At 35.0% G+C, this 16,388-nt stretch overlaps 1 protein-coding gene across 1 annotated transcript in view; it reads left to right on the forward strand.

The window, feature by feature from the left end:
• MSH4 (mutS homolog 4) overlaps positions 1 to 16,388 on the forward strand; it is an 89,318-nt gene that overhangs the window by 43,996 nt on the left and 28,934 nt on the right. The window contains exons 9-12 of the mRNA XM_058538314.1: positions 9,751 to 9,825; positions 12,520 to 12,584; positions 13,721 to 13,890; positions 15,589 to 15,725. Coding sequence (XP_058394297.1) covers positions 9,751 to 9,825; positions 12,520 to 12,584; positions 13,721 to 13,890; positions 15,589 to 15,725 — 447 coding nt within the window. The remainder of the gene's footprint in view (positions 1 to 9,750; positions 9,826 to 12,519; positions 12,585 to 13,720; positions 13,891 to 15,588; positions 15,726 to 16,388) is intronic.

The following is a 16,388-nucleotide window of genomic DNA, read 5'->3' on the forward strand; positions in this document are numbered from 1 at the left end:
GGATGCCCACTGTCACCACTCCTATGTAACATAGTATTGGAAGTCCTAGCCAGAGCAATCAGGCAAGAGAAAGAAATAAAAGGGATCCAAATTGGAAAGGAAGAAGTGAAACTGTCACTATTTGCAGATGACATGATTTTATATATAGAAAACCCTAAAGAATCCACCAGAAAACTTTTAGAAGTAATAAACGAATATGGTAAAGTTGCAGGATACAAAATCAACATACAAAAATCAGTTGCATTTCTGTACACTAACAACGAAGTAGCAGAAAGAGAAATTAAGAATACCATCCCATTTACAATTGCAACAAAAAGAATAAAATACCTAGGAATAAACTTAACCAAAGAGGTGAAAGATCTGTACACCGAAAACTATAAAACATTTCTGAAAGAAACTGAAGAAGACACAAAGAAATGGAAAGATATTCCGTGCTCTTGCATTGGAAGAATTAACATAGTTAAGATGTCCATACTTCCTAAAGCCATCTATAGATTCAATGCAATCCCTATCAAAGTTCCAACATTTTTCACAGAAATAGAACAAAGAATCCTAAAATTTATATGGAACAACAAAAGACCCCGTATAGCTTAAGGAATCCTGAGAAAAAAGAACAAAACTGGAGGTATCACACTCCCTGATTTCAAAATATACTACAAAGCTATAGTAACCAAAACAGCATGGTACTGGCACAAAAACAGACACACAGATCAATGGAATAGAATCGAAAGCCCAGAAATAAACCCACACATCTATGGACAGCTAATCTTTGACAAAGGAGCCAAGAACATACAATGGGGAAAAGAAAGTCTCTTCAACAAATGGTGTTGGGAAAACTGGATAGCCACATGCAAAAAAATGAAAGTAGACCCTTACCTTACACCATGCACAAAAATTAACTCCAAATGGATTAAAGACTTGAATGTAAGACCTGAAACTATGAAACTTCTAGAAGAAAACATAGGCAACATCTTTTCAAACACCACATCTGACCGGGCAAGAGAAACAATAGAAAAAATAAACAAATGGGACTACATCAAACTAAAAAGCTTCTGCACAGCAAAGGAAACCATCAACAAAATGAAAAGACAACCTAACAATTGGGAGAAGATATTTGCAAACCATACATCTGATAAGGGCTTAATCTCCAAAATATATAAAGAACTCATGCATCTCAACAAAAAAACTACCAACCCAATTAAAAAATGGGCAAAAGACCTGAACAGACATTTCTCCAAAGAAGATACACAGATGGCCAACAGACACATGAAAAGATGTTCAAAATCACTATCAGGGAAATGCAAATCAAAACTACAATGAGATATCACCTCACGCCCGTCAGAATGGCTATAATTAACAAGACAGGAAACAATATGTGTTGGAGAGGATGTGGAGAAAAGGGAACTCTCATACACTGCTGGTGGGAGTGCAAACTGGTGCAGCCACTATGGAAAACAGTATGGAGATTCCTCAAAAAATCAAGGATAGAACTACCATATGATCCAGCTATTCCACTCTTGGGTATTTATCCAAAGAACTTGAAAACACCAATTTGCAAAGGTACATGCACCCCTGTGTTCATTGCAGCGTTATTCACAATAGCCAAGACTTGGAAGCAACCTAAGTGCCCATCAAGGGACGAATGGATAAAGAAGATGTGGTGTATATACACAATGGAATACTACTCAGCCATAAGAAACGATGAAATCCGGGCATTTGTGACAACATGGATGGACATTGAGGGTATAATGCAAAGTGAAATAAGTCAGAGAGAGAAGGTCAAATACCGTATGATGTCCTTCATTAAGTAGTAGATAATAACAACAATAAACAAACACATAGGGACAGAGATTGGATTGGTGGTTACCACAGGGGAAGGGGGGAGGGAGAAGGGTGAAAGGGATAATTCGGCACATGTGTGTGGTGATGGGTTGTAATTAGTATTTTGGTGGTGAACATGATGTAGTCCATGCAGAAATAGAAGTACAATGATGTACACCTGAAATTTTTACAATGTTATAAACCAATGTTACTGCAATAAACAAAAAATTAAAAAAAAAAAAAAAGAAAAAGAAATCAAGATCTGGGCACTAGGTGTACTCTTTACTATTGGGGTACCATTGCTCCCAAGCCCACTCATCGCTAGGGAATAAGTATATCTATATGAATAAATGTATAAATATGTACATATTTACCTCTGTATTTGTTTCTATGTCCATCTATACTGTTGAAAACCATGAATTCACACGAATACCTCCAGTTTGAATCCAACATTTCAGGGTTCATACTAGTTTTCTCCCTTTATGTATTAACTCCCTTCTTTGACAGTGAGAAACCTAGCTCCCATTAGCCTTAATATAGTAACATATTTGACCCATCCTCCTGTATGTGACCAATCTCTGACTACTGCCACTCCCTCCCCCATGCGGATGCCACCTGCATTCTGTCTGTGCTCCAGTACTCCCTACTAAACCATTTTCCTGTGCAGAAATCCTTCTCGCCTGTCTCAGGCTCTGATACTCTGCATTAAGCTGTCCTTTTATGCAGAGACTTTCTTCAGCCAACTTGGGATCCAAGACCTATGCCTGGCTGCCCCCTCTTCCCTTGCCTGGATACCCTCTTGACCTTGTATGGGCTCATATACTCTGTGCTGGGCAGCCCTCCAATATGGTATCCTCTTTATCCTCCTGAGCTGTGGCACCTCTCCATTCTCACCATGTTCTGGCTTTGCTTCCCCCACACCAAAGATGCTCTCTTCTTGTTTGTATCCTGAAAACTAATATTAAATCATAGTGTTCATATTAAAATCAGATTTTTTCTGAATATATATGGAGCCGCCTTCACTTTACTTTTGGATATACTCTTGCTATACTTTTTACTTTGTATTTGTTTAGCCGTGTTTTGGGGGCCATTGAACATCTTAGGACTTTCAGAGACTTAGAAATGAATGGTCAATTATGAATATAAACACACAAAGCACTACAGTTAGCTTTTATGACCTTTTGCCAAATGCCACTGTTTTGAATGATATTTTCAAATGAAAAATATCTTAGATAACTTAAGGAGGAGTTTTATTTATAAATGACATGTTTTACACAGAAAAATGCAGTGCAGTGTAGGAACAGGAAACGGCTACTCTATACTGATAATTGTCATGTGTATTAGTTCCCTAGGGCTGCTGAAAGAAAATACTACACACTGTGTGGCTTACAACAGCAGAAATTTATTGTCTCACAGTTCTGGAGGCTAGAAATCTGAACTCGAGATGTTGGCAGGGCCATACTCCCTCTGAAACCTGTAGGTTTCTTGCCTCTTTCTAGTTTTTGGTGGTTTATTGGCAATCTTTGGTGTTCCTTGGCTTGCTGCTGCATAGCTTAAATCTCTCCTTTCTTTGTCACATGGTGGTCTCCCTGTATCTCTGTATCTTCACATGGCTGTCTTTTATATGACACCAGTCATTGAATTAGGAGCCCACCCTACTACAATATGACGTCATCTTAACTAATTACCTCTGTAATGACCCTATTTCCAAATAAGATCACATTTTGAGGTTCTGAGTGTTTAGACTTCAGCATATCTTTTTGGGGGTACACAATTCAACCCTTAACAGTATGTAAACAAAGGCTTTGTTTCAATTTTATTATAGGAAAGAATTAATCATCAGATTATACCTGAGAGCAATCTCTTTGTTGCCAACTGTAATGTATAGTATTATACAGTCATGTAGCTTCATTTCACTAACTATCGGAATTAGTAATATACATGTTTTTGCATTAGACCATTTTTGGTTATTTTAAGATGGGCCAAGTAGCTCTCTGAGAAATATCTATGATTAGCCAGCCATCTTCTGTAATCAATTTGACTGAAAGATTTTAGAAAAGTCCTCTGGGCTAGGTTTAAGATGATTCTGTATGCTGAGAATCTGGAATCTTTTTTCCTGTCTAGAAAAGGCAATCTATAACTAGCTCCATAAGTTTTTTAAGGGTCAGTGTTATTTCCCATCGTTTTTAGTTTTGGGAGGATCAGTCATAACTGTAAATTTTTTCTAACCAGCACATCTATCCTTTTCGGAGGCTTTTTTTAGTGCTTTTCAGATGAGATTTACTAACTTTTAAGGAAACTTAAGCAATATATTGACTTCATACATGATTCATGAATTTCAATATTCCTTATACTGTTTCTCAGTTGATGTTTTCTTAACCATCTGGAGATATATTTTAGATGAGGCTCTTTCTTCATTTAATATAAGCATATATCTCTTAATTGAACACAATATTTACTAAATTAGTTCAAAATTGTGCTGGTTAAATTGCATGATTTGCTAAAACTTGTGTATGAACTAAATGTTCTCTTGGCTGAATTATATGATTTCCTTAAACTTCTGAATGAACTAAATGTTCTCTGAAAATTTCCAGAATGAAATTGTTTGCCTGACATGAGTTCTTTTACTTTTCCCTTAAGAATATTGATTTTAGAAAATGCATGTTTTCTGATCGTAAATATTCACTAATAATAAAGCTTAAATTTCTGATTTTAATTAACCCAAATGTCTTTTCTTTCTATACAATATTAATGGCCTTACTATTTAATGTATCACATTAAGAATGTTTGTTTTCCATTATAAACATCCAAAATACTTCTTTCAACATTTGAAAAATTTGATATTAACCAGTTTTTTTCAAGTTTTTACTCAAGTTTCTTTGCTTCATTTTGAATAACTTTTATTTTTTTTAATTGATTTCAAACTGCCAAATACAGTATCTGTAGTACATGGCTCCTTCTTTAATTCATTCAACAAGTAATTTATTTTACTAAACATTGAGATAAGTGCTAGGGATACAATAAGAAGTAAGCCTCTTATCCAAAGAAATTTATAATCCAATGTGAGATTTGAGTAAAAAAAATAAGCAATTACAGTATAGTATTGTCAAGAACTGTAATGGATCTGATATTCTACCCTACTTGCAAGCTAACAAGTTAGTCTGCCACAGTTTCATAGATGCTGACAGAAGACACAGGACTCCTGGGTAAGAAGGAAAGGACTTTAGTACTCACAACAATAGGGGTAGCCAGAGTGTCAGCATTTTCTTGCATTGGTTCCCCAAGTTCCATTTCCCACTGGGTGATGTGAAGAGGGCCACGTGACACCTGCACATGCAGTCTGTTGTAGGAGAGAATAGCTGAGCTTAGGGAACCTGAATTTTTTATAAATGGGCAATAAGCATGCTTGCTTGCTGTTCTGGAGGGAGATGCAATCTTTATCTTCTAAGACTTGTAAGCAAACCTGCCCTTTGCTCTAGAAGGAGGCACTATATTTTTCAAGGCTATTCACTATATAAACATCCTGGAAAAAGACTGTCCAGCACAAAGGCGGTCAGTGCCCCTGCTCACAAGATAATGCAGAAATGCAAAAGGCCGGTAGAGAATTGTCCCCCAGTTCTCCATGGAGAGACTCTCTCTAGCTGCAAAGAGATTCTGTATTAGTTTTCTATTGCTGCATAACAAATGATCGCCCATAGCGGCTTAAACTACACATATTTATTATCTCATGATTTCTTTGGGTCAGGAGTCTGTGCACATCTTAGATTGGTCCTCTGCTTAGAGTCTCACAAGCTTCAGTTAAGGTGTCATCCAGGGCTGTATACTTATCTGAAGTCCTCAACTAGGGAAAGGTCTGCCTTTGTGCTCGTGTGGTGTTGGCAACATTTAGTTCCTTGCAACTGTAGGATTCATGGCAGCTTACTTCTTCAAAGCCAACAAGCTAGGGAGAGATTGGAGAGGGAGACAGAGAAAGAACAAACAGGGAGGAAATCGCCAGTGATATAAGAAGTTAAGAGGATGCCCGTGTGCTTGTAGTAGGATTTACAGCAGGATTTCTCAACCTTGGCATTATTGACATTCTGGGCTGGATAATTCTTTTACTGTCCTGTGCATTCCAGGATGTTTAGCAACATCCTTGACTTCCACCCACTAGATGCCAGTAGAATCTCCCCAATTGTAACAACCAAAAATGTCTTCAGGCATTGCCAAAGTGAACTTCCATGTAATGACCACTTGGATAAAGAAATAGATATTGCCAGTACTTCAAAAGCTCCCTTTCTGCCTCCTCCCATTCATTATTCTCTACCTCCCTCCAAAAAGAAATCACTTTTTGTGTGTGTGTGTGAGGAAGATTAGCCCTGAGCTAACATCCGTTGCCAGTCCTCCTCTTTTTGCTGAGGAAAATTGGCCCTCAGCTAACATCCGTGCCCATCTCCCTCTACTTTATATGTGGGGTGCCTGCCACAGCATGGCTTGATAAGTGGCGCATAGGCCCACCCCCGGGATCCGAACCTGTGAACCCTGGGCTGCCAAAGCGGAGTGCGTGAACTTAACCCCTATGACACTGGGCTGGCTCCAAGAAATCACTTTTTTAGTAATCACTTTCTTATTTTTCTTTATTATTTAGTTTTACCTATTCTTTCAAAAATTTTACATATAAGTAATCATTCAGTGTATATATATATATATATATTTTTTTTTTTTTTTTGAGTGGTATTAGCCCTGAGCTAACATCCATGCCAATCCTCCTCTTTTTGCTGAGGAAGACTGGCCCTGGGCTAACATCCGTGCCCATCTTCCTCCACTTTATATGGGATGCTGCCACAGCATGGCCTGATAAGCGGTGCCTCAGTGTGCGCCTGGGATCCAAACCTGGGCCGCTAGCAGCAGAGCGCATGCACTTAACTGCTACGCCACGGGGCCGGCCCCCTCAGTGTATATTTTTTATATCTCACTTCTTCTAGCCAACATTATGTTTGTGAGCTTTAATCATGTTGTTGCATGTAGCTGTAGCTCATTTATTTCTATTACTGTATAGTATTCCACTGTATTAATGTGCCATTATTCCTTTCACTGTTGTTGGACTTTTGAGTTGTTGACAGTTTTTGACAATTAGAAATAATACTGCTAAACAATTTTGTACCTGTTTCTTAATACAATTGTGTACATAATTTTATTGGGTACATAGTTAGGAGTGGAATTTCTGAATCATGGGGTATGCGTATCTTCAACTTTAGTAGATAATGACAAAATGTTTGCCAAAATATTTTTCAAAACAGTTGTACCACTTTACACTACTATCAGCAGTATATGAGAATTCCCATTGCTCTTCCCCAAAACCTGATATTGTCAGTTGAAATATTTTAGCTGTAGTGGTTGGTAGATAGTGGTATTTCATTGTAATTTTAATTTTGCATTTTCCTGTTAATGAAATTGAACACCTTTTTATATGTATATTGACCGTTTGAATATCTTTCTTTGTGAAAGTCTTGTTCAATTCTCTTGCCCATTTTTCCATTGGATTATCTTCTTTTTTTATTCGTAGGGCTTCTTTTGATATGAGCTGTTTGTTGAGTCTGTCTGTTGCAGATATCTTTTTCCACTTTGTAGTTGGCTTTCTTACTTAGTAGTATTGTGGCGTAGATTCTGTTGGTGTGCCACCCACATCCCCTTGGCATTTGCTTTTCTACAAGGAAGGCTTCTTACTGCAAGTAGCTGAAACTCAGTACCCGAGGACTTTCTCTGCCACGGGAGAGTCCAGAGGGTAATCAGGGAGTTGTTGCCCTGGCAATAGGTCTTAACTAATACTGAATAGGAGTTGGTGAATACATACCCCATTTCCCTTACCTCTGGAAGTAGCTTCTGAAGCTTACTCTACATCATCTCTGAGAGGTCTTCAGCAGGATGGAGCCACAGTACCATGCAGTGGTAACCTGATCATCAATGCATCCTTTATTGCTGTCCTTCCCCTCCCTTCTTATTTCCCCACTCCCTTGCCCATGCTTACTGGAATTACTTTTCAAATAAGTTATTTGCCTTCGAATTCTAGTTTCTCAAAGTTGGCTTTTGGAGAACCTTTCCTGGGTCAGTGGTGTCTTTTGATGAATAGAAATTCTTAATTTAAATGTAAGGTAGTTTGTGTTTTTTCCTTTACAGTTAGTGTTTGTTGTATCCTGCTTAAGAAGTCTTTACCTACCCCAATGTCTTCATTGTACCCATGGGATTTTAATTTATGGAAGTGACTGAGTGATGACATGGAGAGGCTAATGCTGTTAAAAGAAGATTTTTATTACTTACAATTCCTGAGAGGAAAGAGCACGCCACAAAGGGTCACATGGGGAAGAACCAGGGTTGGTCAGGAGGTGGAAGGAGTGAAAGGAAAACATCGCAAAAGCCTCTTTTACTACAGTATCTGGAAGTTATTAGGTGGGAACATCTCCTATTGGGTAGGAAGCAAAACACAGATGTTGGAGTTTGTGGTTGAAGGGCTTTTCATATAATTTTTGTGCACTGGCAAAAGCCAGACCATGGGGGAGATATAAACAACTTTGGCCATTAGTTTGGCCCTGTGGTTAATGGATGCCAAATCATCAATTATGAAATTTATAAAAGTTGGTTAGAACACCCAAGGTAATGATGATATTCTTCTTTGTTATATTCCAGATGTTTTATTGTTTTACTTTTTATATTTAGATCTACAGTCCACCTGGAATTGATTTTTGTATGTGGTGTGAGAAGGGATCACATTTCATTTTTTTCTCATATGGATTCATAATCATATTGGCACCATTTGTGGAAAAGACTGTCCTTTCCCCACTGCTCTGCTGTCAGTCTTTGTCATAAATCAAGTGCCCATATGTGATTGGGTCTATTTCTAGACTCTTTATTACGTTCCCGTGGTCTCTCTGTCTGCCCTTGTGCAGATACCACAGTTTCTTAATTTAATTTTACTATAAGTTGATATTTGTTAAAGTTAGTCCTTCCACCTTGTTCTTCTTCAAGGGTATCTTGTCTATTTTTGGAAGATGTTCTGCTTTGGTAATAGTGATGATAGTTGTCTTCCGTTTGGTGAATTTTACTTATTTTTAATCCTCCAGTTAGTTTCAGAGATCCATTGTAAGAAAGCATGAGATAACTTGTTTGGGGCTAACAACATTCATTTTGTTATTTTTTCTAAATTGTTCCATATGGTGACAGAACCGTCCAGGTATTGTGCAATGAGGGTATAGATCCGGGGGCTTCAAAAAGAAACAGCGCCATATGAAGTACATTATGTCATAATTGTAATATCCTAAAACTCCTTGTCAGTATTGGTAAATTACTCCATCCACAAGATCATCCTCATTTCCCCAGGTTTAGTACCAGTGCTTGGCTCTAGAGATAGTACAATTTAACTTAACAAAAGTTATTTATAAAATTTAGAATGTCGATGTTGCTTTATTTTGAAAAACTAATTAATTTGGACCTCTAGAATTATGAAAATTGTTTTACTTGCACAGATAGGAACCACTGAGGGAAATTTGTGTTGTTCTGTAACTATCTGGGATGTTCAGATTCAACTTTTCAAATATCATCTATCCACAAATATCGTTTGTGCCTTTTTCAATTAATCTTAGTCTCTCGGTGCTACTCAGGATAGAACTGTATCTCCTATCACTACTATGGGTTAAGCTAGACTCAAAGGGCTGAAATAGAAATGAAATTTGGATATGATGAGGTAAACTCTTTTCATTGTCAGACTTTCAGGAGACTAGTGCACTAGTCTTACTATGATGGGTCAGTCATTTCTAAGCGTTGTTTAGGCTTGTATCCTGGCTAGGTTGATTTGTAAAAATGTATGGAATATGATAAACATAAAATGTTCAAGAGGAAAACCCATTCTTGTATTAAATATTTATGTTGTTCACATTTGTATTTTTATCTTAATAGGTTAATGCAGCTGAATCAAAGATAACAAATTTAATATACCTAAAACATACCTTGGAACTTGTGGATCCTTTAAAGGTAATTTATATGTGTGTATATCGTACAAAACATGTCTAGCATCAGTTTTTTTTAACTTTCTGTTTTGAAAAAATTTCAGACAGAGAAAATTGCAAGAATGAATGAATTTCCATATTCTTTCTCTTTACATACACAGCACGCACCCACATATCATTATCCTTGTTATTACTCTTACTGAACCATTTGAGAATAAGCTGCAGTACCTAAGTACTAAAGTGCGTATCTCCTAAGAACAAGGATGTTCTCTTACGTAACCGATGTAATTATAAAATTCAGAATATTTAACATCAATACAATACTATTATATAATATATAGCCCATATTCAGATTTTTCCAATTGTGTTAATAATGTTCTTTATGGATTTTTTTTTTCTTGATACAGGGTCTAGTCCAGGACCACACATTGTATTTAATGTTATGTTTATTTTTATTCCTTTAAACTGAAAAGTTTCTCGGTTTTTCTTTGTCTTTCATGATATTGACATCTCGAAGAATAAGGATCAGTTGTTTTACAGGATATTCTTCAATTTATGTGGTTGTTTTCTCATGATTAAATTTATTTTATGCATATTTGGCAGTAATACTCTGGGAGAAATGTTGTATCTTTCTCAGTGCATGACATCAAGAGGCACATGATATCATTTCCTTGTTCTTGGTGATATTAACTTTGATCAATTTCTTCGCTGTAAAGTTATAAGTGATCTGTGGAGGGATACTTTGCTAGTTTATAAATATCCTGTTTCTCATCAAACTTTCACCCATTGATTTTAGTATTTATTGATGAGTCTTACCTGAAGTAGTTGTTACTCTGATGGTTACAAAATGGTGATTTTCTCATTAATTTTTAAATATTCTACTGTGTAAAACATTTTTTTAAATTAAAGTGACAAAAAAGAACTGCTTTTTAAAATGAAAAATGTGGAAGAATTTTGTTTTTGAGTTCATTCTAATAAATATATATAATGAAGGCAATTTGGCAAAAGTGTTGTCATCTTTTTTAGAATAAAAGAAATATAATAAATCTCCCCCCAAAATTGCACAAATTTCAAACTTTGATATGTCAAAGGCAAAATAAAAGCCAAAGAAAGTGAGGAAAAATTTATAACAAATGACAGACAAATATTAACTTCTGTCATCATAAAACTTGTGTAATTTCCTAAGAAAATACTGGAATGCCAATGGAAATATGGAAAATGACCAAAAAACAGAAATCAAAGTGGTTAGTAAATCCACCAAAACAGTTCAACCTCACTATTAGTTGAAGAAATGCAAATTAAAACCATAGTTTTTATGTATCAAAAAAGCAAAGATTTTTTTTCTTAATGGCTGCAACTTACTGTAATGAGAGTGCAGTGAGACAGGAAACTCAGACAACTGGTAGGAGTACAAATTGTACGTACTGTACAGGAAAATTTTGCAATGTATATCATATCTTTCTACTTTTAGAAATCTGTCTGTGAGGATTATTAAGAAATGTTGACCAAAATTTATGCCCCATGATGGTCATTGCAGCATTATTTATATTAGTGAGAAATTATAAATAGCGTAGAACTCCAATAATTAGGGAAAGAGACTATTTGTTTTCCACAGGGTGGAATATTGTGAATTATTTTAAATTTTTGCTGTGAAAAATTTCTAATGCTGTATGATACAGTATTAAGTGGGGGAGAAAAGGAACATGCAATTATATAAAGTTTTTGATTTAAAGAAGTGACAGGGTGGGGCTGACCCGGTGGCGTAGTGGTTAAGTTCGTGCGCTCTGCTTTGGCGGCCCGGGGTTTGCAGGTTCGGATCCTGGGCACAGACCAACGCACCGCTTATCAAGCCGTGCTATGGCAGGCGTCCTACATATAAAGTAGAGGAAGATGGGCATGGATGTTAGCCCAGGGCCAATCTTCCTCAACAAAAAGAGGAGGATTGGCAACAGATGTTCGCTCAGGGCTAATCTTCCTCACCAAAAAAAAAAAAAAGAATAAAAAAAAAAAGAAGTGACAGGAAATATGTCATAATATTTAGAGTATTTATCTTTGGAAGAGTGGTAAAATTATGAATGATTTAAATGTTTTTCTTTATACTTTTGTGAATTTTCTAATTTTTATCAATATGTAAATTTTTTATTCATAAGCAAAAAAAATATGTTATTATTGCCATTGTCTCATAGCAAACTAAAATAGAAGGTAAAATCAGGTTAACTATGTTTTCTCCTCCTCTTTTCTGTTTATTCAGATAGTGACCACTCATAGTTTCCATTAAGCAAAATAAAATCCCTACTTCTGCCATATAAGAATGGAGAAATTGCTCTATTTATAAATATACAGAGCACTTTTTTAATGTATATTTAATCCAAATTTTGGAATTATGTGAGGAGTACTCTAGATGTTCAATGATAGTTGTTTAAGTATCCGTATCTGGTAAGTAGTTGAATGTTAGCAATTAGTTGGGAGACAGGAAAAATACAAGTCATAATAGTAAAGCAGTGGATGCCACTTACTAGCCATGTGCTCTTTATTGGGAAAATGGGAAAGATAGCATCTTTCCTCACTTGTATACCTAAAATACTTTTTATGAGTGTATAAATGAGAAGATGAGCCATGAAAGCACTTGGTAAACTGTAAATTATTAAATGTAAAATGCTATATTTGAATAATGTCATAATTTATTATCCTTAACTATCTTTATTTTATTCTTTAATAGATTGCTCTGCAGAACTGTGACACACCTTTATTAAGAGCTTACTATGGTTCCTTGGAAGATAAGAGGTCTTTGTCACTCAGCTGTTAATAAAATATCAGATTATTCCTTTCTACCTGATCATAACTGATTTTAAGGACTCTAATTGTATTCTGTAGAACAATTACTTGAGCTTTAGTTAATAGAACCTTTAAACTATTTATCAAAATTCTAATTATACATTTCATCTTATAAATACCAATAAATAGGGTAATAGCACACTGAGTATTTGTGTTAATGGACAATTAGGAATAGCATTAAAAATTGAAATCATACACAATTTTAATATTTCTTTTTTTAGCCATTCTCCATGGAAAGACTTGCAAATATAAAAATATATTCTTCTCTTTTGTTAAATCGTGAAGGGCCTAATTAACCAAAAAATAGTAGCTATGAATACTGAATAAGATTTAAATACAGTTTAATTTTAATATTGTTTTTTGCAATGGCACCTTGGTTCTTGGCCAAAAAGATTTGTGGTACTTAAGAACTGTTATTTTATTAACACAAGATTCACACCTTGTGTGAGGCCACAAATTAAGGTTAATAATAAAAATGAATTAATTACAAATAAAATATAGAACAGAATAAAACAAAACTTTAGGAAAATATTTTACAAATTTTTTCCTAAATATATTACTAGACTTCTGGTTGCATGATCACTGCACTGATCACTAATTGTGAGATTCTTGTTACACTGTCTCACAATCTGTGTTTAGTGTCCTTGCTCCACCTGAGGGCAGGGACTGTGTGTTAATCCTTCCTTGAATCTTTGCACCTAATACAGTGATTGATAAGTTGGATAAGTAAATGTTTATTGAGTCAATGAGCATGAAGCCAGAACTTTTATAACAGTTCCTCAAGGATATATTTTATACTCAAAGGCACAGTCAGTATGTATAACTTCAGGGATCTGTTTATTAGCAGTTGTAAAATTATTCTTGGTGGCTTCATGTTGTTTTAGGATACTAGTCCCGGCTGACAAAGAGTTTATAATTGACATAGTCACAGTTCTAATTTATGTATATTTAAATATATATATTGCTTAATTATTTATTTTCAGAATAATTTTCAACAATGATTTCAAGAAAATATGCTATTTGCTGTCATTAACTATGACAAATTATAAAGTAACTGATTTATTGCCTATAATGTTCTTTTTTAGGTTTGGAATCATACTTGAAAAGATTAAAACAGTAATTAATGATGATGCAAGATACATGAAAGGATGCCTAAACATGAGGACTCAGAAGTGCTATGCAGTGAGATCTAACATAAATGAATTTCTTGACATAGCCAGAAGAACATATACGGAGATTGTGGATGACATAGCAGGTAATTTAGTTACTCAAGCATATTTTTCTGGTTTTTAGAAATAAACTTTTTTAGGACATACTGTACTTTTTTGCTGGTGATAACTAGCCATGCATATTTTTAATTTATTTTTTTGTTATCAAAACAGATAAGGTTAACATATATTATCATTTAAAGAAACTTAAAAAAAAAATAAAGATCCCAAAGTGTTATAACGTGTCTGTTCTTTTTTCCAAACTTAAATATAAAGTAACCTTCATAAAACATTTTGTATAAATCACATGAAAAATGCAGGCTATCAGTACTAAAGAGTTTCAGTGGAGGGAGAGAGATCATTTTTGTCCAGAAGAGATGGCATTTGAGCCAATACGGTAATTCATTTAACAAATATTGAGCTCCTAGTAGTGTCCAATGTAGACACTCTTCTGGGTACTGGAAATACATAGTGGACAAGACAAAATCTCTTCCTCATGAAGCTTATGTTGTAGTAGGGGAAACAGACAATAAAGACACAAGTACACACTCACATCTGTGTGTATATTTATGTATATTGATGCTGATATATATCAATCACATGTCACATAATTTCACATGGATATAAGATATATGAAGAAAAATATTGCAAGTTAGAAGGGTTAGAGAGTGACTGGGTGTGGAGGCAAAGAGGATGGTCATGTTTTTAGTAGATAAAATAGCCTAAAAAGGAATTCCACCCACTGGCAGTGGTACAAACCTGAGCACAAAGGCACAAAGAAACCTCAAAGGATGAGTGAGGAAATTTGCTAGGGTGGAACAGAGCTTTCCCTCACAGAACTTGTAAGAGATAAGATCAGAGATGTAGACTGGGAACCAGAATTTAGTCTTTGAAGGCCAGGAGTTTGGAATTTTTCCCAAGGAGAATGAAGAGGCATTGGGATGTTTTTGCTCTGTGTAGTGAAATTGATCAAGAAGATATGCTGAATGAATTTGAGTGGAACATTGGAGACAGGGACACCATTTTAAACCATTACAAGTTAACACAGTGTTATTTAGGGTAATAGCAATGTAATATGAGAAAAGAGAAATGCAAAAGTTGAAGGAAGAATTGATAAGAGTTAGTAATTGAGTAGATATGGCCATGGTAAAGGGAAATATAGCCATTGGGGCTAATTGAGATTTGTTCAAAGCCTTAATCTCATCAAGTTAAAAATATAAATTGAGAACTCTGTAGTGAGGTTGAGTTTGAGGTTGATAGGGAGATTTTGACTTTTTAGGAATTTTATTTGATGAATCATCTATTTCCTTCTTGGAATATTTTGTTTTCTAAAATATATTTTGTAGAGGGAGTTTCTTATTGTGAATTAAAGATTGCAATAATTTATGTGATTATTCTCTTCCTTTTCAAAAAAGTGGAATGAATTACAAACTAATATTCCTAATACAGAGAGTGTAAAATAGTCTTGGCTTTATTTTTTAATTTTAATTTTTATAGTTTCTTTCACTTTCAAAATACCTATCAGAATGACTATCTTTCTACTGTAATGTTTTTTTCTTAAAAGAATACTTAACTATGTATTTTAGACATTAAAAATCTTTAGAGATTAAACGAGTAATAAGACCTTCCTATTTATATATAAAATAACAAGAAAAATATCATGTTTTGTTTTTTTTTTTAACAGAGTAATTTTCTCGTTAAAATTTTCTTGTTTCGTTCTTGTTTCTCTTGTTTCTGGTCACTAGGAATGATATCCCAGCTTGCAGAAAAATATAGTCTTCCTTTAAGAACAAGTTTTAGCTCTGCTCGAGGATTTTTCATCCAGATGAGTACAGATTGTACAGCCCTACCCGATGATCAACTTCCTTCAGAGTTTATTAAGGTTCATTCTGGAGTTTTGGTTAGGAAATTATTGTTTCTGATTTTACAGAATTATGTTTACATATTTCAGGTGCTCCTTGAGTTTTACATGCCAAATTTCTGAAAGTTCTGTATATATATTGCTTCTCCTATTCCTACCCGCCCTCCTAACAGCTATACTAATCTAAGAGTGATTTAGAAGCTTTTTTTTGGTTTGTTTTGTGAAATATCAAACACAGTGCTTCCCACAGTTCTGGGAGCTTGGTGTGGGTAAAAAAATGAAAATAAAGAAAGAAAGTCCAAAAGGTACTTTTGGTGAAAGAAATTTGGAAAATACTGTGCCATCTCCTGTTTTAGGTAGTTCTCAATGCACATTTGCCTATTAAAGGTTTAAAAGTCCTGGAGTAAAAAAATCTACTTAACCTTTTTAATCCACTATTGCCAAACCTTTGGATCAGGGAAATATATTTTCCTACATACATATTAACTCCTCCACAATATACCAGTTTGGGAAAGTCTAACTCATTCTAATCTTTGCTTTCTCTGCTCCCAAGGGGTACATTTTGATAAAAATGAACCATTTAACTTTCAGGGTTTTAAAATATAGACTATATTACCAAGTAATGTGGGATGGATGAAATAAAGAATGGGTTGAGACTTAGTGATGGGGTTAGAGATTGAGTGA

The sequence above is a fragment of the Diceros bicornis genome, chromosome 4 (assembly GCF_020826845.1).
Source record: "Diceros bicornis minor isolate mBicDic1 chromosome 4, mDicBic1.mat.cur, whole genome shotgun sequence".
Lineage (NCBI taxonomy): Eukaryota > Metazoa > Chordata > Mammalia > Perissodactyla > Rhinocerotidae > Diceros > Diceros bicornis.